The 25,620-nt window shown below is 36.0% G+C and overlaps 1 protein-coding gene, 3 long non-coding RNA genes and 1 pseudogene across 4 annotated transcripts; 3 read left to right on the forward strand and 2 right to left on the reverse strand.

Moving 5' to 3' along the window:
- The first annotated feature begins 231 nt into the window (after window positions 1–231).
- Window positions 232–810, forward strand: LOC114533101. Its single transcript, XR_003688030.1, has 3 exons — window positions 232–297; window positions 510–634; window positions 729–810. It is a non-coding gene; the product is annotated as an uncharacterized LOC114533101 (long non-coding RNA).
- An 813-nt stretch (window positions 811–1,623) lies between these two features.
- Window positions 1,624–6,643, reverse strand: LOC114533100. Its single transcript, XR_003688029.1, has 3 exons — window positions 6,513–6,643; window positions 2,512–2,655; window positions 1,624–2,412 (listed from the first exon to the last, which is right to left on the reverse strand). It is a non-coding gene; the product is annotated as an uncharacterized LOC114533100 (long non-coding RNA).
- Window positions 6,644–11,507: 4,864 nt separating this feature from the next.
- Window positions 11,508–13,233, forward strand: LOC114533095. The gene is made up of 4 exons (XR_003688027.1): window positions 11,508–11,594; window positions 12,621–12,724; window positions 12,907–13,027; window positions 13,120–13,233. It is a non-coding gene; the product is annotated as an uncharacterized LOC114533095 (long non-coding RNA).
- A 2,476-nt stretch (window positions 13,234–15,709) lies between these two features.
- On the forward strand, window positions 15,710–21,036 carry LOC114533092. The gene is made up of 12 exons (XM_028554674.1): window positions 15,710–15,870; window positions 16,283–16,564; window positions 16,680–16,851; window positions 17,014–17,888; window positions 18,000–18,086; window positions 18,186–18,714; window positions 18,866–19,057; window positions 19,202–19,351; window positions 19,470–19,637; window positions 19,789–20,335; window positions 20,402–20,471; window positions 20,548–21,036. The coding sequence occupies exons 2-12, from the start codon at window positions 16,403–16,405 to the stop codon at window positions 20,977–20,979; spliced, it is 3,384 nt and encodes a 1,127-aa protein (XP_028410475.1). The 5' UTR covers window positions 15,710–15,870; window positions 16,283–16,402; the 3' UTR covers window positions 20,980–21,036.
- Window positions 21,037–23,294: 2,258 nt separating this feature from the next.
- Window positions 23,295–24,825, reverse strand: LOC114533087 (annotated as a pseudogene).
- Window positions 24,826–25,620: the final 795 nt, after the last annotated feature.

The raw sequence follows: 25,620 nt of genomic DNA on the forward strand, positions 1-25,620 counted from the left end.
CAATGACTTCCTGATATTCCTACGGAATATCCGTGAGTCAAAAATACAGTTTCGCCTTCGTTACAGCGATGTAAAATGTTTTTCCAAACTCAAAACTCTGTTTTCTGTGAATATTAAATTTCACGGATTTTCTCTGCAGTAGGAACTTTTTCCCTGCATTTTCATAAACAATGTAATGAGTTTGGACTTGAATTAATCATTGCGAAGGACATTAAGCCCTACGCGACTTATCTTTTTCCTCTTCGAGACTTCTTCCACTCCTATTTTCTGACGTCGATGGCCGTAAATTTGTTGAAGGTACTTTTTTTAACTATGACGGAGGAGGGGTCATAACATAAGGGTATTAGCTAGGGGAGCCGCAAATGTCATATAGTTAGAGCATGCGTAAGAATTTTTTAGGCAGGGATAAAAAAATTCCCTTGAGAGATTGAACTAAAAGTATCTTCATTCAGATTTTTCTGACTTTTCTTTAGCTCATTTTTTTTACTATTCATGTTTTCATCATGCAGATAAAGCGAATCAACCTAATTGTTTTGACTTTGGTGGTATTTGTATCGATCAACCTTGCCCATTGCCCCTATGGCACTATTTCGTGTCCGCATTCGTGTCCAAATATCCTTGATCATTGCTGTTGGTACGTATTATCTATTGTAATCTTTTTTAATGTTTACGATATGTTTCACTGGTTCTTTCGACAATAATATTAACGCAAACGTTTACCTTTTCAGCCCAAGCAAGTAAGTAGCATGGGTGGAAAATATGATTGGAATGGTACAATTAACAGGATATTAATTTTAATGTAATGCTTCCAATTTACTTTGATAAATAAAGGGGTTGATAAAAATTTCCAGTCTATATAATTATTTGAGTTATTTAACGAATATGTCCGTCACCACGCTATGTCGGTAAACATCGTTGTTTAAAGAAGCCAGAAATTAATGCCAGACGAAGAACTCCCACTAATAGCTAAACGTAACGTTTTTGTCACCAAAATATTCCGCTAACTAAAAGTATTTTCCGTCGACAAGCTTATAAAATTTTTAAATAGTTGATGTATACTGACATGTAAAAATTAATATGTAATGCACGCATGTTGAAATACCCGTGTAATTTGAACGAATATTATAGCTAAATTGGTTGCTCTTTTCATCTGCAGCTCTATATTTCTAGTCGTCCAAAACCATACCATCAGAATGGAAGAAGGCGCGTACAATACTCATCCATAAAAAAGGCGATAGTAATAACCCATCAAACTTTGTTATTAAACTCACTGCTACCAGCGCCGTGCGAGGAAACTAATTCCGCCCGGAGATTAGGAATTACACCCGGGCATTGTGACAGAACATATCGGAATCCAAAGTTGTCAAAATTCTATGTCATGGACCGTGGAAAGGCAGAAAGTTTCTACAGTCAATGAGAACGGCAGCAATTTAACTGCCATTTCACTAAACTCTTTTGTAAAAGTGTTTTATAAATTATTGGTGAAAAATGTATGAAGAAACAAAATAAAGGATGCCAGATAGCTATGAATAACATGGATACCATTCAAGAAAAAGCGGTGTATATAAGAAACAATTCATGTGCAAGCTTATAAGTGTTGTGTTTACTTCAATGCTTTCCGTATATTAATATTTGCTTTGCGGTATAAGAATGTATATTTCTAGTGATAATAGGCTACGCCTTATACAATTCCATCATTCTACTGAATTTTTCGTCTCTTATCCATTTATAGGGGCACTCCTTCTATAATACCCACAGTATACTGTCCAGAAATAACCGGCTAACAAAACCCGCGGTTAAGCTAGGTCAAACCTCGGTCTAATCGGCTGTTAAACCGAGGTCTCGCCGAGGTCAAACCGCGGTGAGACGGAGGTTAAACCTCAGTCTAACTCGGTCTGAAAAACATTTCTCAACATTTTTTCGCTTTGCTTATTGTGTTTTCGTTCTCAGCTGTTCATAATACTTTGCTCGGAAGCGAACGACCATGTGAAGTATTTTTTCCTTGCAGTCGTCTGCGGTTTCTATCGGTCGACCGCAACAGAACCGCGACCTAACCGCAACGGAACTGCCACCGAACCGCAACCGCAGTGTTATTTCTGGACAGTACTGTATTATTACAACGCCTATAACCTGCATGGAAACATTTGTGCATCCGTGATCTGGAATTCAATCGAATTTGCATGGAGGGGTAGGGCTAAAAGGTAATAATTTAATTATATTTTACTTTATTTATATATTGGTTACGACTTGATCTTTTGTCAACTATTCTGTCCAACTTATCACCTTTAATAAAGTATTCCCATATATGACACAGTATTTCTGTTCAAAAATTGATTTTTGTTATGTGACGATTCAACAACTTCTTTCTATTCCAGAGACCAATTTCGTTTTAAATTTCGCGCTCACAACCGGCTGAAAAGGAAAACGTTTGCGTTAATATTCTGTTGAAAGAACTAGTGAAATGTGTCATAAAAGAAAACATTAAAAAACATTACAATAGAAAATACGTACCAACACCATTTTCTCCCGTCTGGGCAAAAAAGGCGACACGAATAACAGCCTCCGAGGCAAGGAACCTCGCTGTTGCGCGACACTTTGATCACCAACGTCAGAACCACCTGGTTGATTCGTTTTATCTACTTGATGAAAACATGCCTGAATAATAATGAAAATGAGATGAAGAAAAATCTGAAAATCGAAACACCACACGCAAGACAATATAGGTATGCGTAATTTTTGGTCCCAAGACAGCGTTATCATTCTTAGGACGCCTTCAAATGAGGCATTTTCACGGCCTCTCGATGACATGAAAGCATGCAGCGGCAACGTGATAGCTTTTTGACAGCTTATATTGAACTGCAATGATAGCTAGAAAATATTTGATTATTTCAAAGTCCTGCCAGCATAATTAATTTCTAGCAAAATAATTGAATAGCGACGTCAGCTAACCGCATCGTAGATTGTAAACTACCTAATATCTCTTATATAGTATATAGCCCCGTGCGCTACTCTTCTTTAGGTAAGAAATCGTCACATAGCAAAAATCCGCTATTGAAGAGAAATACTTTGACATACATGGAAATACTTTATTAAAGGCGATAAGCTGGGCAGAATAGTTGAAAGTCCGTAACCAATTAATACATACAAAAATAAACAAACAATAATTGCAATTATTTGTTTTTTAACTATACCTTTATCGTCCATATACACTATGAAATTCTACTACAAATACGTACATGCAATCGCTCCCTATTTCAAACGAAGCTCTCCTAATCGAGCTAATTAACATGCATGCACGGAGCTCCCTATTGCAAACAAAGATCTCCTAAGCTAACCAGACCTAACTTTCTAAGTTTATATATTTTGAAAATAATGACTTAAATGTGATGTTGATCAATAGCTGATGTTACATTTTTTTTCGCAAACAAACACAGTCGTAATAAAGGTGAACGAAATCACCCACTTGTCTGCCCTGTATTACGTTGCATGAAGTTATAAACTTTTACAGTTTAAGTGGGAGCAATACTCCGAGCGGAATTGTGATTAGTTATTAGGCAATAGATACGTTCATGCAAGCGTTTATCTGAACGGTTATAACACTACAACGCCGTAGAAGTACTAAAGGCGATTCTCCATTACCGTTCGCTTCACCCGCCTGGGCGAAGCGGCTTTTGAAATTCTGTCCATGCAACCGTGACGGGTCTGAAAAACAAAGCGCGCTTCCCCAGCGCGGGCAAAGCGGACGTAATTAAATGGAGAATCGCCTTTATAATGCACGATACATCATACCTATATATCCCAGTGTGGATTTCCGAATTTTCTTCATCTTTTACTCAAAGTATTTTTATATTTTGTTTTGGATATCATGCAGTCTTAGGGTCGGCGAACAGAAAACAATTGAGTTGTATATCGCCGCAATGATTATAGAAATGAAAAAGAAATTGACTACAGGTACAGTAAATCGTACGATGCCTGTTATGAAAAGCCATTTAATCTGCGCAGAAAAATTAATTACAGTGAAAACATTATGCCTGATATTATACATGCAGTTCTGTTCTGCAGTTTTATTCCGTTCGCCGACTTTATTGCCAATTGCAATTGATCGTCGTAGACAAACAAAGCATTGCAAATAAGCTGGACCTGCATTGCAATATTTTAATACTTGAAAAGGGTGATTGAGATTTGTGGTCATTAAGCTGTTGCCTGTGATAACAGGATCAATATTTAATAAATTACATAAAAACATCGGCGCCGTTTCAAACTCTTAGATTCCGTCCACATGCTCATAAAATGAATACTGAAATAAATTACAAATAGTTGTTGTGTTTGAATTGACGTGTAAATGAATTTGAAATTTTAAAAATGTTATTCGGTACGTTATAAACCCCGTCTAATGTGAGCGAATTAATATTGCATGGGTATGAAACTTGTCTGCTCTTTTGATCTGCAGCTCTATTAGTGTACAATGAAATGACATCGTCGGAAATGTTAATGAGGTGTGCTCCTGCAAAGATATAGCGAATGGAGTCAAATAAATATTATTAGATGAACTCAGCGCTAGCACTATAATCAAAGTACATCATTATATGGACAAGTATATAATTATATTTGGACAATTATATGGATTATATGTATGTATATATATATATATATATATATATATATATATATATATATATATATATATATATTAACCCATATAATAATCCATAATTAGAAGCAAGAACAGAGAATTACTAGGAGCATGCAAGAACAGAGAATCTTTATTCCCATCATGTGGGAAGTACATATGCTATATCTTTGCTCATCGAAAACCTTGTAGTATAAGATAATAAAGGAATTCCTCTCAGAGGATAATTACGTTACATCTACTTAATTAGGTTATTATGTGTAATAAGATATTCAGTAATTCAATAAAACAGCAAAAGTGATCGAGTCATTGTTCCATTCCTTTTGCTAAAGAACATTTTCTTCATGAACAAAACAAGAAATACTTATACAAACACTGTAGAGAACAAACAGTCTAATATATAAATGAATGGGAATGTTATTGAAAAGGTGATTAGGTGAACAAAATTTCAATTCCGTTCCTATTTTTATAGACGTTTTTTCCCTTTTTACCTTAACGTCCATATACTATGATTATAGTAAGTGCTGGCGCTCATTTTATCGCCATATTTTACTTGACTGCGTTAGCCATATTTCCCAACACCTACGTGTGCTGAAACACAAATCTTTGCGGGTACACACGTCATTAACATTTCCGACAATGTCTTCTCATTGCATGTACACTAATAAAGCTGCATATGAAAAGAGCAGCCAATTTTCATAGCTAATATTCGTTCAAATTACACGGGTGTTTCACGGCGCAAGCATTTCATATTAATTTACATGTCAGCTTGTTTATTAACTATATTTGAAAATTTTATAAGCTTGTTCACGGAAAATATTTTTAGTTAGCGGCATAATTTGGTATGGCTGATAAAAAACATAACCGTGACGTTTAGCTATTAATGGGAGTTCTTCAGGCCCACACAAACAGTAATTACCAAAAATATCACAACATAGTCAAAGTTAGCTGTTTTTGAAAACTGAAAAAACGCCTCAAGTTGGCGGATCGCGTCCGGCTTTTGTCGGTCTTTCGTCTGGCATTAATTTGCGCTTGTATAACAACAGAATATATGTCCTTTACTATAGTATATATCATATTCCGCTATCTTGACTTTAAATTTTTCGCAGAGCTATAGTGTTCCATCGTCGATTTCCTTCAATTTCATGGTATCATGCCGCGTTTGGTTTGTCTCAGTAATATGAGTGACATTTAGCAATTTGCGCGAGTTGTTTATATGGCATTAATTTCAACAGAATTTAAACGGAAAATTTTTCGATCAAATTGCACAAGGCAATTATTTGTTCATATACACCATGAAAACACTTAACTCGGCTCCATAATAATTATGGAGGTGCCGATATATTATGTATCTATATCGAGTTATTATTTAGTTTGACTCTGACATAAACAGTAGCTGGCCCTCAGATTTCGAGGATATCTATACTATATATTATCACGCAGGAACATTAATTTTATAGTCCATGCCTTTTGGATTGCGATAACTTCTGTTAATATATCACGCAACAAATATTGAACATATGTACACTTGTAAAATGATTGAAATCTCCCTGAAGGAGAATAAGTAGACGGGTACTTATTGAAAGTAGCAATTATGACATCTAATATTTTGAATAATTTTTTTAGGACGTATTTTGCATTTGTTTGTCTGATAATAGGATCCGCATGAAACATTTTTGAGTTTTGATGATTAGCTATAATTTTTGCAATAATGCAAGGCCATGCAATGATTTAGATGCATTGAAGTGTTTATCTGAACGTTCTTATGCATTATCATGCACTTCCGACAAAGAATAACCTTTGTACTTTTAATTGAATCTGCATGCTGCATGTATAACATGCAAAAATGACCAATGTTTGAGCGGAATGATCATGCATATACCTGTTCTATAGCGCTTTCCCGTATTTTCTTCAATCTTTGTCAAAGCATTTTTACATCAGTCTTGGATATCAGCGTGGTTGTCCGCGAGCGAGTTTGCGTGTGCCATCATGTATTTCGCAATAATTCTAATCCATAATTAGGCGTCAATTGTGAGACTTCGACCGTGGCAGATTCCCTTCACCGGTCACAATTGAGAGGAAAATCGAGGGAAAGATTTCGTTTCGATCGAAAAATTCCGCCTAGTATGGAAAACCGGCGGAATATATTATTAAACTATTACTTAAATATGCAAGAATATACTACAGGGTGTCCCAAAAAAACCGAAAACTATTGAAATCATCCATAACAATACAATTGTTAGAGTTTGAATGCCTAAGCACTCTGTTGGGACCCACAGGTGTATAAATGTTTACCATACTAATTTTTATGCATGCATATGATGCAGTAAAATTTGCTTGTTCGCAAAAATTATATTTATTAACAATATTTACAATTTACAAATATGGATAACAATATTTAAATGTGCATCTCAAGGACCATGACCTTCGACGTGTCCCCTTTCTTTAGCAACACAAAGCATTTAGCATTTTATAAGTTGCATTAAATCCTCACGGGCTGAAATTCGTGAACACGGCATTCAAATTTTAACAATGAGTGATTTCAATAGTTTTCGTTTTTTTTGGGACACCCTGTATAATATTGGTCGGGTTTGCATCACAGTTCAGCTAAAATGACTTTTAGCATTTTAAATGAAGGATTAATTAAGAGCCATTTTCAATTGCATATTTAAGTGGTTGCGTTTTTTTTTGAAACACCCTGTACTATTAGACTTACTTATTGGGAAACTCGATGGCTTTTCGTAGTACTTAGACAAATACGGTTGCCATCAGAAAGGACGTTACTAATCGATATTGTAAATTTACAGCCGAGACACCCACATCCGACAAAGTTGTCGATCTTCGACAATATGGCCGCCATCGAAATGAACGCGTTACTGATCGATATTGTTAATTTACAACCGAGACACTCATATCCGACAAAGTCGATTTTCGACAATATGGCCGCCATCGGAAAAACGCCACTGACCGATATTGCTAATTTATACAGCTGAGACACTCACATCTGATGGAAATGGACACGTGTATCCTTTTCGAAAGTGTGAAACTGCACGATTTTTTCATAGTTTTGACTAATGGATAACATATAATTATACTCGGGTCTATACATGCCACATGATCCCAGTGAGCACACGACGTCGTTTCGACGTTGATTTATGGTTGAATTTTGGTCGCGACGTCGATCAACCCAATATCGACTTCGTTTCGACGTCGATTTCACGACGTCATATCCACGTCGCAAACTGACGTTGTTTCAACGTTGTTTCGACGTCAGGTAAAACTAGAGTTTGCTGCGTTTGCCGCATTTAAATTGTATATGAATTCACAACAATATTGGGAAAGTGTTGTGAACATCATATATGTAGTGTAATGATGTGTTTTTGTCAGGTCGTTAAAGCGTCGATATATCAACCTATTCTCGACGTCGTTTTCGCGACATTTATTCAACGTTGTTTCGACGTTATATAAAAACTTTACAGGACCAGCTTGCAAAGATCGCAATGGTAATAATATCATTCGTGATAGATAGTTAGGACGAATGTTGCGATTTTAAGAAGTTAATTTCTATGTAACAGACTATTTATTAAATACCTCGGGCCTCCCCGGAGCAACATCGGTCATGCATCGTTGGTAGAGTGCGCGCAGTGCATTTCGGGAAGGTCGAATTGAGCGCGTCCATTTGAAAATTGAAACATGTTGTCGCGAACGGAATATGAAACATTGTAGCTGTATATTTCGGGATATTTTCACAGGATTTTCTCAGTTTAATGGTTGGATATCTTCCGCATAAATCCAAGAAAGCAGTAAAGGTTAGTGAGAGTCAGTTTTACAGTGTGTATTGCCATGACAAAGGCCATGAATCGCGAGATATGAATACGCGATCGTGACATCGTGATTATATTTTGAAATTTAAACGTTTAAAACATTGCCCAAACTCTTTGATTCTCTTTTAAAAATGGTTCAGCTAAACAAATAACGATACTTGCTCATTAGATTTTGTTAATTTATGTTTCAACGTTGTGTGATCGCGGGTTATTCATTCTAATATGACTTTGTATATACAGTAAGATCGCCATATTTGACGCCAGAACTAATTGCATTTATAATCCAATTCAATCCGCTACTTAGTTTTGATGATTTAGACCCAATTTATGGTTCCGTATGTTATAAACTTATTTTTATTATGCTGCTCCCTTTACCGGTTACCTTTCTCAACTGAAGTGTCGACGTGCTACATCATTAAGCTTTAAGCCTAATAGTAAATAACTAGCGAACGGCCTAGCACAGACCTATAACAAATATATGGGGTAAGCGCACACATAGGGTTCACATATGTAGTAAACAATATCATCTCAACTTTTAAGGTTGGCCAAGCAAGTCGCAAGTCGCAAATTGTCATCACAAGTAAATGCCCCTCCTGCTGCTGCGTGTATAATGATGATGAAAAGATTGTTCAGAATGAAGGGAAAGATAACATACTTGAACATAATATCCAATTCCATAGTGGTCTATAGTGTCCAAAAACTTACTTTTTATTTTACAATACTCAGAGACTCTTCTCGCACTATTTGAGGCGAGATTTTAAGAAAACATAATCTGAGATGAAGGAATGCCAGACAATTTTTCGAATCTGATTTCTTAATTTCAAATCAAGTATATTGTAGATTTAAGCAAGGTGGTGTAAATTGAATAAAATTTGTTTGAACTATAGAGTCAGTGCAAGTATGTTTTTTATATGCATTTCAAAATCTAGCTAAAATCTTATGCAAGGACGTTGTTTTTAAGGCAATAATCTAACGTCGATTCGATTTGCGTTTTCAAATCATTTTCGATGTCGTTTCGACGTTGAAATTTCATAAATTGCAGACGTCGATTCGACGTCGATTACCCGACGTCGTCTCGACGTCGAATAATCGACGTCGATTCGATTTGCGTTTTCGAACCTTTTTCGACGTCGTTTCGACGTCGCTGGGTGACGTCGATTCAACGTTGAATCGACGTCGTTGTGCTCACTGGGATGGGAATAGAGATTCCCAGCTCTTGCTTCTAGTTATATACTATATGATAAGGCGTATATATAAAGGGGCAAAGGAAAAAACCCGAAATATTAGCAGTATTGCATATTTGTAACATCACGCATATTAATCCGTTTTAAAAAATATTACTTTGACTTTGTTTTCCCAACCCAGTGGCAGATTTTGCCCTGGAGAGTTTATATTTGTAACATCACGCATATAAATATATATATATATATATATATATATATATATATATATATATATATATATATATATATATATATATATATATATATATATATATATATATATCTATGCAAATGTACAGTCTTAACATATCAAAGTCTCACATAACTTATCTGATCGTCGTAATGAATATATTCTAACTATGCAGGTAATAAGTATAGTTATCCGCGCCAAGTACAGGTTATTAGGAACCTAGGCCTACAATACTCTGTAGGGTTTCAATAGGTTGAACATTATTGTGCTGCAAAATAAATTTGAATGGGTCCGCCACGGTCGAATTTTCGCAATTGAAATCCCATCAGAAAGGACGTTACTGATCGATATTGTTAATTTACAACCGAGACACCCACATCCGACAAAGTCGTCGATCTTCGACAATATGGCCGCCATCGGAATGAACGTTACTGATCGATACTCGCTGCAAAATAAATTTGAATGGGTCCGCCACGGTCGAATTTTCGCAATTGAAAAGAAACTCGAGCGAAAAATTTCGTTTCGTTGAAAAATTCCGCCTAGTGAAAAACCAGCTTAGACTATCACTTTTAAAGATGAGGTAAAGTCCGTTCTGCGCATATATTCCGCGCAGCAACACATTCCATCAGTGGGGGAGAAACTTTTGGAATGTTAATGATATGCGATATTAGCGCGTTGTATTACAAACGGCAGTTCGGGAGCACAATTATTTTATTTTATGTCGCAAGGCGAAGAGGCTCGAATTGTGAGTCACGACGAGAACTTATCTTATCATAAGGCTGCTAGAGAGAAGCAATATTATGCTGAAAGGAATGCTCCAAGAATTTATTTGTTAAATGAGGCCCGAAATGGCGAGGCTATTTGTCGTCGCTACAGACGCTACCTTCTCGCTTGTCCTACAATTACAAAAATATAACGTTTTAAATAACGGCCTGTTTATTTACAAGCTTCGCTTTATATTTTCTTCAAAATATAACAATATTTTCTTCAAAATATAATATAAAATAAGCATATTTGTCACAGATCACAGCCGGTCGAGCGAGAAGAAAATAAGAAAATTATAACGACGCATACGTCATGTAAAGATTATATAAACAACGTAAACAAACATTGTTATGCGCAGAATATATGCTCAGAACGGACTTTACATCATCTTTAAGGTTGGGCCGGTTTTCCACGGATTTTTTGACCAAACGAAATTTTGTTCCAATATTCTTTTCAATTGTGAGAAGTCAACCGTAGCGGATTCCCTTTCACCGGTCGCATTTGAAATCAAGCAAAAAATTTTGTTCGATAGAAAAATTCAGCCCGGTGGAAAACCGGCAGAACTATCAGACTTACTTGCATATTTTTACAATCGAGAAAGTCGAGAGCCTTTCGTAGTACTTAGACAAATACGGTTCCCATCAGAAAGGACGTTACTGATCGATATTGTTAATTTACAACCGAGACACACATATCCGAAAGTAGATGTTCGACAACCAGGCCGCCATCAGAAAGAACGTTACAGATCGATATTGTTAATTCACAGTCGAGACACTCACATCCGACACAACGATGAAAATACTTATAGCTATATCCTTTTCGGAAATGTCAAACTGCACAATTTTTGTCATTTTTGACAAACGAATAGCATATATACTCGGGTCCATACAACCCTAAGTCATTGGCGAACTAAAGTTTCTCCGAGTTTTGAAATCTTTACTGTTGGCAGACTGCAAACTGAGGTAAGCTTAATCTTGTGTTTGAATGCTTAGTTATACTTTGATTTCAAGGTTCTGACTTGGTGAATTGATATAAATTAAATTATTTACTGCAAGTTTTTACCATCATACAATTTCTATACAAAATTTTGAATTGCACATGAACGATTATACTGGGAAGGTAAAACTGGATTAATTGCTTTTTATTTGAAAGTCAAAGGGATCCAACTATTCAATGTAACTATTCCACAATTTTAGTTTGAAATTATTTTAAAGAGCTTAGAGCTACTTACACACACAGTAATCTGTGATCACTTACCTCTATATGTACAAGTCTGTATGGCAGATATTCAAAAACAAACCACGTTAACAATTTCTACAAATTAAGGTAAACCACAACGATCTATAAATTTCCTTAAATTTATGTCTTATATAATGTTTGGAGTTTTTAATACTGATCAAAGCTGAATCGCAGGCCAAAGATAATAAAGGAATTTAAAGCAAAAAGTTAAATTTAAATACGATGGAACAGCGGGAAATTTCCTGTGACTTGTGTAATTCGTCGTAAGGCTGACGCTGTAATTCTACAAACCTGCATGTTTTTTGTTTGCAGTTCTTAATAAATCAATTGTTTACGACCCGCGTAAACCTTCACTCTATACTTCGAAAGTCATAGGTTTTAATGGTTTTATCTCGTTATAGTATATATAGTAATTAAAAATGCGCCTTTCGGTTAACAAAGGGCGATATTCAAAGCCATGGGAGACACATTTTAGGCAACCTGCCTTAATTGTATCCGTGTTCAACATTGTCTTTTTAGTAAATCAGACGGGTGATGCACCAGGTACTAAGCTTATATGTGCCAGATTATGCATGAAAAAGATAAAACCTGCCTTATAGTTCTCTCTTTTCAAAAAACGGCTGTAATATAATCAATGTTATATAGGTTACGATAAATAAATCAGCAGATGTATGACGTATTTTTAAATGAACCAGTTCTCCTTTATTGATGTTTTTTATCTAATATATGTTTTAATTGTTATTTTCTAGATAATTATATTCCTTTCCAAAAATGGATTTTCGTCTGAATGTTTGTCTTTTGTTGATACTTTTTGTGGCATTTTCTGACGTTGATGGCCGTAAATTTGCCGAAGGTATTTTTGTAGCTATATGAATGAGGGTCATAACTCAAGTATATAATAATTATATACGTTAGAATTTTTAAAGTGGGGATAAAAAATTCGCTTACCTGAGGTAAAACCAAAAATTTCTTCATTCCCATTTTTAGACTTTTATTCATCTCATTTTCATCACTATTCATGTTTTCATCACGTAGATAAAGCGAATGATCCTATTTGTGGTGATGTTGCTGGTCGATGTGTTCCGTTTGATCGAGATTGCAACCCAAACGAATATGGTTGTAACTTTTTTTGCACACCGGGAAACAAATGCTGTTGGTACGTATACTATTGTCCATTGTAATTCTTTTTTATGGCATGTTTCACTAGTTCTTTCAACAGAATATCAACGCAAACGTTTTGCTTTTCAGCCCGTTCTGAGGTGGAAAATGAAACCGGATTCGTCTCTAGAATAGAAAAAAGTTGTTGAATGTAATGCATCCAATTTACTTTGATTAATTAAAGAGGTTGATAAAAAATTCCAGTCTATACTTTAGTTATTCAACATATATCTGGTCATTGTAACCACGCGATGTAAGTAAAAAAAAACAACACATTGTTGTCGCAGAATTCATTGTATTCGTTCAGTGAATTTGTCTGCACACGCTGATTCACAACTAACACGTTGGTTTTTCAATTAATATTTTACAACGATTTCAACAACGCTATACTCAACAATCAATACTCTATATAAACTAGTTCGGCCATTATATGTACTTATAATCCCGGTTCGGAAACCGCACTCTAACGCATTTACTTTATCACATAATTTAATTTTACAAATGTTTTTTCTGGCATAACGCACTGACACAACAACACAGGAAAAACATAAGATAGATAACTTTTTGGTATGCCTTTTACTAAATCTATTTATTCTTTAAAACGCCACTGTGACGAAAATCGGTGATAAAAAGTGTAAATTTTTTTAGACATGATTTTACCATTGTAAAAATAGCCCTTATTTAAAATTTCAGTCGAAATGGAGCAGTATCCGCTCCAGTATAAGTGTTGGAAATGTCCAAAATCATCATCCGCCATTAAAATCCGCCATCTTTATTTCATCTTTTTGAGATGGCTCGTGACGTCACAGTCTCAACACTCCACAATAACACACTGGGAATATTATAGGAAGCAAAGCAGTATTTATACCAGTATAGTGCGGCATACACGATATAAAATGTCAATTTCATCCAAATCTAACAGCGTTTCGGCGTCTTTGACCGAGTCAGATTCTTCTGTAGAATCATCGGTTTATTCGACAGCCAACTCGGGGCTATCGCGCGATTCGAACGCTGACGTTTTTGCGCCGTTTGACGACAGTGTTGAGCCACTTGCGTCACCCGAGGAAGTAGCTGAGTACGAAGAACTGCAATTGGAAAATATGTTGCGAATACGTTTTGAGGCACAAGTGGACGTCACTTCTTGGCAAGTGTATGTATAATTGTTATAATTATATACAGCAGAACAAACATTATTTAAGCCTTTTCTGGTTTGCAAGGTGCGAATGTGGCAATTGTTCCCTCGGCATGATTGTGAATCCTGAAGAGTGTCGCTTTTTTATGGAAATAAGTCAGTGCAGGGATAAGTTGTATGAGCATGAAGACGAAGGCCATCAAAAATTCATTGTTGATCACCCGGGTTTTAACAACGTGTGTCTAAATGCATGGGTTTTGGAAATTGCGTCGTTGGGATTAAAGACAAAAGGGCACAGGAATTATAATTCTGTGTTTCGAGAAGGTCAAAAGACAAGAGCGGAGTAAGTTTTAAACGTTAAATGTAAACCACACTTTTCGGTCCTGTAAATATTTGCTGACAATTTATATATGTATATCTTTGCAGGTTCTTACGAGCGGTGTCATACAGGCAACTGGTGCGTTTGGTGTGGGATTTCACTTGCAGCTCACGACACATCCCACTACCGTGTTGCTCCTACAAAAGGATACACTCGACATTTCCCAACACAGATGACCGCGACTACACCGGCCTTGAAGATGATGAAGACATACAAACTATTTACACGACAATCCACCTTCTTGTGACCTTTCATTGGGTTTCCACAAGTCTTGCATGTTGGTGGTTTTCTTGCAGCCTGTCCTTTAGACTTTTTGTTCAACAAAGCCTGCAGTTCTTGATCTAAAAATAATTTTTGAGTTATTTTATTTACTGAATGATTAAAAAAATGCAACTAATTTTACCTGAGCATGTAGGTGGACAGTCTGTGTTAATTTTACGTTTTCGAGACACGTAAATGTCAATGGCTTTTTTTTATCTTGTTTGTTTTCTAGCAGTGAATGAAATGGTTGTGGAGTCCTTAATTCCTTTTCCAATTTTTCCAGTTCTTTTCTTGGAGTACTTGTCATGGTTTCATAAATTTGCTCAATATATGCTAAAGAAGTGTTTAAGGAAAGGAACTCAATTAGGAACAGCCACATCGCACTACAAATGAACTGACAATACATCTGGTGTAATCTTCGTTGCATTAATCTTATTCGAGTAAGCAATTTTTTATGACTTTAACAAACTTACAAAGTCTTGCTTCACTCGAACATTCCGAACAGTCACCTCTCCCTCCTCGTATTTTGCATAAACAACCCGAAGAGGTGCTTGTCCATCGTTATTTGTTTTATTTTCTCTGCGTAAATTGAAGTTGAAATGCACCGCTTCTAAAATGGGACTGTAAGACACAAAATAGTTTCATTGTCTGATTGGCAATTAACCTAATCACCTGCTTTCTTCTGTTAGCAATTTGCTATATGTAATCTACCTGCAAAGCATTCCAGTGTATGAGTAATGGGTCATTTTTGGGCAAACTGATTAACAACTGAGTGGTATCCTTCCAAGCAGCTGGTTTAGGCCACAGATGATGCCTGTTTAACAGCCTTTACTAGCCTTTTCTTAGTAAGTGCTTCCACAGAGAAGGTTGGACAGCTGTCACGTGAATTTCTCAACCAATGAGATTGCGCTATTTTCCAAGCGTGCTTGCGAAGATTTTGAGCGAGAAAATTTACATAAGACGGAGAAACATAAAAATATTGAGTATATTTTTTAAAGTTTACTGATTAAAACGCATATTTTTTGAAAAAAGATTCATTGGACTGGCGATATCTGTCGAGATTATCGAGGTAAGCGTTACTTTTTAAGTCGATTTTTATAACTGAAGTTGGTCGAGTCGTTCCGAAGTGATGAGTCATGTGCTTGTCTGTTTACAATTTTCAAAGTTGAAAATCTCGAATTCCTGTGGTTCGATTTTTGAGATTCTTTGTAAGAATGAAGTTAAGTATGTAAAAAAAAAATCGGCTGGATCGACCCCTTGCGACCCCACACCATTTCCGAGATATCGGGCTTTGAATTTACCACTCTTGTTTTGAGATGTTCAAAATAGCGCATTTCGGGTCAATGGGATATTTCCCTTTCAAATATTGTTTAACTACATAATTTGTAATATTAATGTAAATTTTATTTGTATTCATGGTTTAACTTCCTTAGTTATTAACATTTAGACGGGAAAATAGAATTTTTTTGTATTTTATATAGATTTCCATTTTTGGCAGTGACGACTCCTATGCTCATTCGCTAACGCCTAGCGTTTCGGTAAGTGCACATAGCGCAATTTCGGGGTTCAATAGAATATTTTTCTCTTTTGTGTAGGTCAGTATGGCTGAGGCCCAAAAAAGGGTACACGATCCTCCAACTGGGCAAACCCCTGGAAAAAGGCAACCAAAACTGAGATCTACATCTGGAAAGTTTTTGAAGAGATCCCTGTTTCAATCAGCTACAGGTGAATTAGAGAACAGGGCAGCGGAAAAAAATACAAAGGTAACAGCTGGAAATATCTTTACTCGCATAATAATGTAGGACTCTTTTGGATTGTAAATATGAAAGTCTGTTGACACAAGCTATTTATGTATGGACCTTTGCTAATACTACATAGATTAATACAACATGGAGTGAAGAAGAATTGTCAGCATTGGTTGAGTATATTGCCCTTTACTATTCTCCTGATGAAGATTCCACTTGTGAATGGCCACTTTTTAAGGATGAAGAATTTTGGGGGGAATGTGCTAATGGTGTCAACTGTGTTAACATTGGCAAGGAGCGAACTGGTAAAGGATCATTTTAGACTATTTACCTCCTTTAAATTAGTTGTCCAGGAAATCACTGCCACTTTGTCATTTGTTTGTTCCTAATTTTTCATACATATGAATAGTAAGAGACATTATTTAATGTATTGCAATGATATCCCTATCCCTTTTTGCAATTATAAGGACTTGCATGTAGAAGTATTGTTCGGCGATTCTTGAAGGAAAAGTTCAAAACAATTGCTGATGCTGAAGAAGCTTATGGAATTTGCTATTTTGGTGAAAAGGATTCCAATCATGCTGACCAAAAGACCCCATCTACTCCCCTTGGTATCTCTGGGCAAACTACATATGCATCTGCAAGATCTCCATTGCTAGGTTTTTCTTCCTTACGTGATAGTGATGCTACTAAACTTCCAGGTTGTATTCTTGATGTGATCTCATCTGGCTTTATGAGGCTGTCATGTCGTCAACGGGAACAACTACTCAATTACCTATTTCGATTGTGGACGGTAAATGACATTAATAAGGGAGTTGTTTTTGATGCTAAATTTCTGCCTCATAACTTTTTAGGGCTTGTGGCCAAGGCAATGTCAGTGCTTCATGCAGAGAAGAAAGACAATCTTATTTACTATGCTGCTCGTTGCTTTGGAGAGATTGGCAAAGGGGGTGAAGGTTCAAGGATGCCATTGGATAGAATGCCATTTGGTTTAATTGCGCACAATTTGAAATTTTTTGGATCAGACAATGTTTCCAATCTTCAAGCTTCCGATGACTATAAATCCTGGTGTCAGTCAATGTATACCTTGTTTGGAAACAAGTGGGCATCAATGCACCTAGGACCAATGTGGTCCTATGAGATTGGGAGAGAGCATGTACCTGTTACTAATGATTCTTCATTAAGTTTAGATATTATTAGCCAAGCATGGCAAGAAGCATTTGGATCCAACACACAATCACCAATGGTAAGTATGGAAAACCCATTATCAGCACTGGAGAAAGTAAAAGATACAACTGATGTACCTAAGTCTGGTAGAACCATAAAAGGTGATCCACTAGAGGTAATGACAACTTTGATTTTGATGATCTTATGGTAACATAAAAGTATGAACAATGAGTTAGTTACAGTGACTAAGACAGTTTTGTAATATTTTTATATATTGTATTTGTAGGCCAAGATCAATATAGCTGGACCTGCTGCCAGGACAATTCGAAGGATGAACAAGGATTGCGACTTTAGCAAAGGCACTGACATTCAGGTGCATAATGATATATTGTGCGGATGAATTTTACTGTATATAAATTAGATACACCTGTAAATTGTAAATGTAAAATTAACTAATTTTGAAATTTCACAGGCATCTGCATTGAAGTTTCTTCAAGAAGGCCATCCTGGGGGAAGGTGGTGGTTAAAAGCTGATGGCACTGATATCCAAGAAGGACTCAGGGAATCCATGAGGAATGAATGGTCAGGTGACGTTGATCTTGGAGATGGTGAGTTAAAACTTAAGCATTCTAAGTATATAAAATACCTTGAGTTTGTCCGCAATATTGGGTTAAACAAAAGGACTTCACCTGATGACATAAAAAAAGACCTTGAAGAGATGTGTTCTAAACTATCCACAGAGAAGGAGTTCCTAAGCTCTGGTCACGAAGATGCTAAAAAGGAGTACAAGAAAATATTGGAGATAGCCAACACTACAGAGAAAGCATTGTTTGCATGTGCATGGAAAGTAGAGGAATATAGTAAGTTATTTGAGAAAAATGTGTCCATCTTTCAGTCACTAAAAAACATCATCAGCATTATAGACAGTGGTGACAATCATTCATTGAACATTGGAGCAACTTTGACCAGTATGCGTGAAGAATTACAGGAATATGTTAAAGGTATTATCAGTGTGCACATGCAGCTTTTTGTTGATTTAGACTGTACCAGTATGTTTATGTGACTCTACTGTTGTTGTCAGTTGGAAAGTTTCATAAAAACGAGTTCATTGGCTTTAGTTACCATTCAGATATAGTTATATTTGATGTTAAGGAATTACTTCAAAGACACGAGTAGCGGCATCTCACATACTGATATTCATGGTAAGTGACGAATTGAGAAATTTCAAACCATATGCTATTCCTGTTCGTGTTCTTAAGTACACCAGCCTTACTGACAAGAATGCCAGAGACCTTAAAGAAGAGTTAAAAACTGCTATGGAGGATATTGGCATGACAACTGTGGGTATGTTGAGCAGCATTTATGTAAATAGTTTTTTATATAGTTTTTTGCACAGGTTGAATTAAATTTTTAAGGAATAATTTTCCATTTCATCTAAATAATGGATTGTTTGATTTACGTTAATATGTACTTGTTTATATTTTGAAGGTTTTGTTACTGATGGTGAATTCAACTCGTTGAGAACACAAGGAAAAGATAGACCTGTTTCAGTCATTCAGCTGATTATGGATGCCAAGAATGAAGCAAGGGCAATACCTTCCAAGGAGATTGAAAAGTATTTCAAGTCTGTGAAAAAAGGTTGTGTACTAAGTACATACTAATTAATGCATGTTGTCTATGAAATGTTACCTCTAGCCTACATGTATTACTACCATGTTAATTTGTTCTTTTCTTCCATGTATTTTATACATACCAGAAGGAGTAATATTACCAGTAAAGGGTCATGAGGCTGTCCCATTGGAAGATGTTCAGTGGTTGGCTGAATACACGAATGGTGAACAAAAGGTTTCATTTACCCATGCTATCAGCATTCTTCGCAGGAAACAGTTTCCATTCTTTTATGATCCTCACCCTTGGGTTGTAGGTATGAAATGTTTTTACAGTGATAACAATGAATTTTCATATTGAAATCTAGGTTGAATTGATGAATTCACTTGTTTTTCTTAATATTTTTTGTTGTTGACATAGCAATGCAGTGAATGTTAGGTTCACAAACTTTGTTATTTCTGTTAAAGGTAAAACTGAATCCAAATCTGATAGCCTTAAATCCTTAATGGCAATGTACCTATACAAGAAGAAGGTTAGTATGTACTGTGAGCAAGGTATTAACTTCTGCGATCATTTGTATGTGCCCGAGGTAAGTGAAAAAACAGGAGAACCTCAACATGAACGTGAAGATCATAACCATGTGCTGAAGAGGATTGCTGGAAGTTTAAGAAAAGGACACATCCCAAATGTGGATCTCCAAGCATTTGTGAAAGCAATGAATGACCCTAATACAGGTTTGACATATACTGCATTAACAGGTAAGAGGAAGCAAAGTGTAGGTGACGCTGAAAAATTGCTGTCACCTGCTGTAGCTAAGTGGCTGAAAGCTAACGGTTTTTTGAGTGAAGGTAGATTTGTAGAGATTGTGTCAAACTGGCATAAGGCAAGTGATGGTCGTGGTCTAACGGAAACAGAACGTTCAAAAAACAACCTGGCCATGCTGGATTATCTGCTAGAAGACTGGATGCCATGGTACAAGGATTTAAGGGACTACTCTACAATGGATGTTAACAGGTACAGTACATATGTCAGATCATATATTGTATGGACATATTTAATGTATGTGTTTATAACTTTTAGACCGATCAGAGGAGTTGGTGGATTCACCAGAGAAGTTGTGGTTGCATTAACAACAAATATTGAGAGTCAGGTTTGTTTGTTTTTGTTATGGTGATGCTTTTCGATCTTGGAGCCTAGTAATTTTGATCATCACTGTTTTTTTGTAGGAGTTTAGACGTCGATATGGTATTGAAAAAGGGCTTCCTCCTGAACACCCACGGGCAGGATCAACAGATGATGTTGAAGGCATCTTTGCTTTTTTACATGGATTACTGGGACCGATTTTTGATGAGAAGGATTTTCATGATGCTTTTCCAAAAGTTATCAGTGAATATACAAAGAAGTGTGATCCTGATCTGCCATTTTACTATTACACTGGATCCAATGATAGATACAATGATGGATGCTTGCAATCTTTTAACATACCCTCTAGTAGTGGGGAAGAACGTCTAGATCGTGTCTGTATTTCTAGGCGAGCTGACCCTGGAGTATTTGTTGCCAACAGAGCTGTAATCCCACAACGTGGTCAATTGAGTGTTAGATCAGCACATTTCAAACAACCAGAAGGCTTACCACCACCACCACCTTCACAAAATTGATAAATATGAAACATATTGTGTGATTATATGTTTTCACTTCTTCAGTAAAATAAACTGACATTTATATTGGTTCTGTTCTTTAGATGCTTGTTGATGTTTACAGTTAGTGTGAGTTAAGATCTGCATTACTAAGCCATTGTGTGTTAGAACTGGCAATATTTATGTATATTAGGTTGATTGAAAAGCTAAAGGCATGAACACCTTATCTAGTACAATTGATCTTCAAGTTTGCATGAATTGTAAATGCTATTAGCATAGAAACAATAACAATGGTGGGTGTGTATGCAGGTTTTTACTTTTTTGAACATCATGTAAATATATGTATAAATGCAAAATCTTGGCTGTTTTGTCAAGGCAATTTTACTTACAATATTTTATAACCATCATAAAATTTGATTAGTTTTTTATTTGTTCATCAATAACAGATTTACATATTTATACCATGTATTGTATGAATATTTTTCTAATTTTCTTAATATTGCAAGGGTTTGTATGAAATATCACATGACAGTGAAGTGCTTTGGTTATAGACAATAGGTTTTGAGGATATAAAATAGAAAGCCTGGTTTCCATACAACATTGTCAGGGTGTTGTGTTAACCATTAAGAAAAATATCTATCATTATTAGTTATTATGCAACAACTTGATTTGTCATATGGAAACCAGACTAAAAACAAGTTGATGGCAAAAATGCTGGAAAAATCTACATAGGTTAGCCAATGGAAATAATTGCAGAAATTCACAACTTGCAAACCTGGTTCTTATGAAATTATATGTCAACGTACACTCATACTAGCCCTTACAATCTGACCTTCCCATTCACCACGCCTCTTTATCCAGATTTTTGGATAAAATCCTATTTTTAAAAAGTTAACCCGAAACTTGATGTGTTCAACATAGACGTCTAGTATATCTCCTGCTGCAATAGTGGATGTAAATACTTGCAATGTTCAGAAGCTATATATCCAACATTTTCCCATTGAGTTCCATAATGAAGATCAATAGCAATTGCATTTTGGTCCGAGGATTCTCCGGCTCTGGTCTTAGTCGAACATTTACTGATTCATTATATTCAAGGGCAAGATATGCCTGTTCGAGATGATGTTGGTAACTTTGTTCATGAGCAGCTCCAATGCACTTGAATGGTAGAGCATGAGTGATTTCTTCCTCATCACTTTCAACTTCTTCACTTTCATCTTCTTCACTGTCCTCATTACTAATTTGCTCATTGACAGTTTCATTTCTTTTACTTTGTTCATCCCCATTCTCCTCTCCAGCATTTTCTAGTTCAGCTAAATGCTCAAGTAGATCTCTTTCTATAAAGCAAAACAAAAAAATGCCCGTCTAATACTGTTATGTCTATAAATAAAAACTCACTAGTAATTTCTAAAAATAGAATTGAACGACTCTGAGATTAATTTTTACTTTAAGCATGAAACCATTTATAACAAAGCATGTGTAAAGAAAACATTCGTAAACAGAAATGAACTATCAAAACTTTATACAGTAACTATACCTTCAGATTCATCAGAGAACCAATGATGATCATCAATGTCTCTATTTTCTGTTCTTTCATGACCAAAATCGTTTTCGTTACTTTCACTTGGTTCTTGAGAGGCTTGAGAGCTCCCTGATTCAGATGTGTTATCTAAAGGAGGTAGACGTACTTTCTGAGTGGGATAAAAGTTTGAACAATTGCAACTTACTGCGTTGATATTAAGCAACGGAGTTTCTTCGATGTCATCAAAATCAGGAGTAACCGCATCCACAGCGCTCGTATTTTCTGTCAATACACGATCCACATCAAAATCCCAAATTAAAAGCATTCTCTCCGCTTTACAATGAATAAATTCATCAGGATAGTACCAAACTAAAAAATAGTTTCAGTTAAATTTTAATACACAAATCAAGCCTTAAAAGTTAATAAAAAATATTAAAACATGAGGTGTTGACAAGTACTTTATACTAACCTCAAATGTAGTACTTGCTTTAACGTTGATGACACAAGGAGATTTAAGGCCATTCAACTTCGAAAGCAGTGCTTCGGTGTTTGGTATAATACAAAGTCTTCTTTCAGACGGAGTATTATGAAAGGCGAAATGGCAGCAAAGCCCATGCAGCTTAAAAAACGTAACTCGGTACAGTAAAAGATAAGTCGTAATGCGGATCGCAACAATACATATACATCATAGTATTTTGCACTATCGCAGCTTGAAAATCCTGTCTTTCGAAAGCATCCATTTTTCCTATACTCGCAGAGCTCTTCACATCACGACAGTCAAAACGTCAAATGGAGCGTTCGCATAATTGAGCGCTCAATATCCATCATGCTTTGCGGCCTGCTGTCCAACCTCCTCTGGTGCTTCCACCAATTTTTCATATGCAACAGAACCTATAGACATATATGTTAATACTGGTGGTTAGAAATACTTTACCCTGTCTTGTGTTTTCAACATGAATTTAACATTACCCTTAGTTAACCAAACACGAGGTTTCAAAATGTCACTGTGGCTGCACTTGTTGTAAATTTTATTTGCAAAGTTTTTGCGTTGGTTTATGATGTGGTTAAAAAAAGACTTTGCCCATTTCACTTCTCCAATTCCAGATAAGGTACAGTAGGTAAGGTACTGTAGATTTAGCTGCCCAGTAGAAATGCCGCACACATGCTTTTCTCCATTTCCCAAGTACTTCACAATCTTTTTCCTTCGCAAGTTTGACCAGAATCTTTTGAATTTCTGGAAAATATCAGTTAAAAAATGTTTTAGTGTTTATACCAACATCGGGCAGCTTAAAAAAATAAAAAACAAGTACTTTTCCCAATATGCCACAAATCAAAGAAGTGTTTTATGACTGCTTGCTTGCACATTTTAGGACACGTATCTATCATCCACTAGGTAATTGTCGCATGACGGTCTGATACAAATGTTATGATGATAGCAGTTGAAAGAAGAAATGACAAAGCTTTTTGGTGACCTAGAGCCTCTATTGCTGTGCTACTCCCTGCTTGGTTTGCCTGTTAAATAGAAGTGTACTTAGTGAAACATTGTGGTAATTGGCCTATGTTTTTTTTCTTTTATGAATATTTTGGCTTTGTAATTACCTGAATAACTACCAGGTGAATTATGAGTCCAACTGTGCAACAAAACAAAGTGTATGTGCAGTACTTTGCAGAATGCCCCATGCTGTCGTCCATCTCCAGCTAACACTACTTCTTTTCCCTTCAGAGAATCCAAAATCTTTTTCTGGTAGGAATTCCAATACATTACAATGGAGGGGAAGAGAAATTGCCTTTGATGGTAGTAATATGTCACTTCATTGTAGCCTAAAACTCCCATATTCTTGAACACCTGAAGTACTTTTCTGGGGGATGCTCCTGCACATAGGATAGCAAAGCTAAAAAGAATATTCCCAGCTGGAAACTTTCCTAGAAGAGTATGTTGGCTTTTCCAGATAAATTTTTCCTTGCAGGTCTTGCAATGTGTGGTGACAACTATCATGGTTCCACAGCGACTTGTTTTTACTTGTGGTTTAGGACTAAAACAGATGTGACAATGTTGTACAAGAAGCAGTAGTTGAGAAAGAAAGACAATGCCCTTGGGTTCATCTCTTTTGTTTTTCCAATGGTTTATTCTAAAAAAATGAATATAGACAGATTGTGAGCATGGTAATGGGCATAATAAAGATCACTATATTATTCACAACTTCACATTTGAATAATTACAGTTTAGTTGAGGTAACATAATCATCAGCAGTTTTCTCATAATTTCGTTGTAGTTGCTCAGACTCCAATACTGGATCAGCAGTGTTCAAGTCCGAGTCATTGGTCTCATCATCAGATGTAGACATATCAATAACCTCCATAAGTTCTTATGGACAAACAAATCCCAGGCAAATAGTTTTACTATTTTCTCCATGCAACACTGAAATGAATGAAATGGAATTATGAATTAAATGCATGGTTTCCTTCATGCAATGTGTACTAACAGTGAATAGTCGCTCTAAACTCTTCAACATTCAACAGGGAGACCTTTCTTAAATTATTTAACAGTGAGAGAGTTGTGAGACTTTTAATTAACACTGTTTTGCGCGATATATAACATGTAAAACTGAAACTCACAATGCGTGTAAAGCCTGACATATGTTGCATACGTGGCAGTGAAAACTCACTGGCTAGAACAAATCTCATGTACGCCACACAATTTCAATATATTTGGAATTGCGCGGAAGATTCAAAAAATAAACTCAACACCTCAATTTTCCTGGATACAAATTCCAGCTCATATTCATTTAAGAGCGCAGGAATTGAACCATTGAGTTTTAGCCGAATTTCAGGGACCATGTCTACACTGGGAGTTAAGGTTGTGGTTTACACTCTCACTAGATTACCAAGTACGTACCGTTCTTGGCCGATTCTAAAGTTAAGGTAAAATTAATATCCTCTTGTGTAAGTGATACTACCGTCTATAGTGTGGAATAAGGCCATTGTGGGAATAAAATAAATTATGCACAAAGTGAGAGCATGCGAATGGGGTACCATGAATGCACGATAATGCTTCGAATAAAGTTTGCCGCTTATTGCCTGTTTTCTAATGAATTCTTAGCTTCGTTTAACGTCCTGGGGAAAATTGCTGCGTATACATA

This window comes from Dendronephthya gigantea, unplaced genomic scaffold (assembly GCF_004324835.1).
Source record: "Dendronephthya gigantea isolate DGI-Jeju-01 unplaced genomic scaffold, DenGig_1.0 000085F, whole genome shotgun sequence".
NCBI lineage: Eukaryota > Metazoa > Cnidaria > Anthozoa > Malacalcyonacea > Nephtheidae > Dendronephthya > Dendronephthya gigantea.

Coding starts and splice junctions, on each gene's coding strand:
- LOC114533092 (XM_028554674.1), top strand. CDS start 16,403: ATGGCTGAGGCCCAAAAAAGGGTACACGATCCTCCAACTGGGCAAACC. Junction 19,058..19,201: donor TATTGGCATGACAACTGTGG/GTATGTTGAGCA, acceptor TATATTTTGAAG/GTTTTGTTACTGATGGTGAA. Junction 20,472..20,547: donor CAACAAATATTGAGAGTCAG/GTTTGTTTGTTT, acceptor GTTTTTTTGTAG/GAGTTTAGACGTCGATATGG.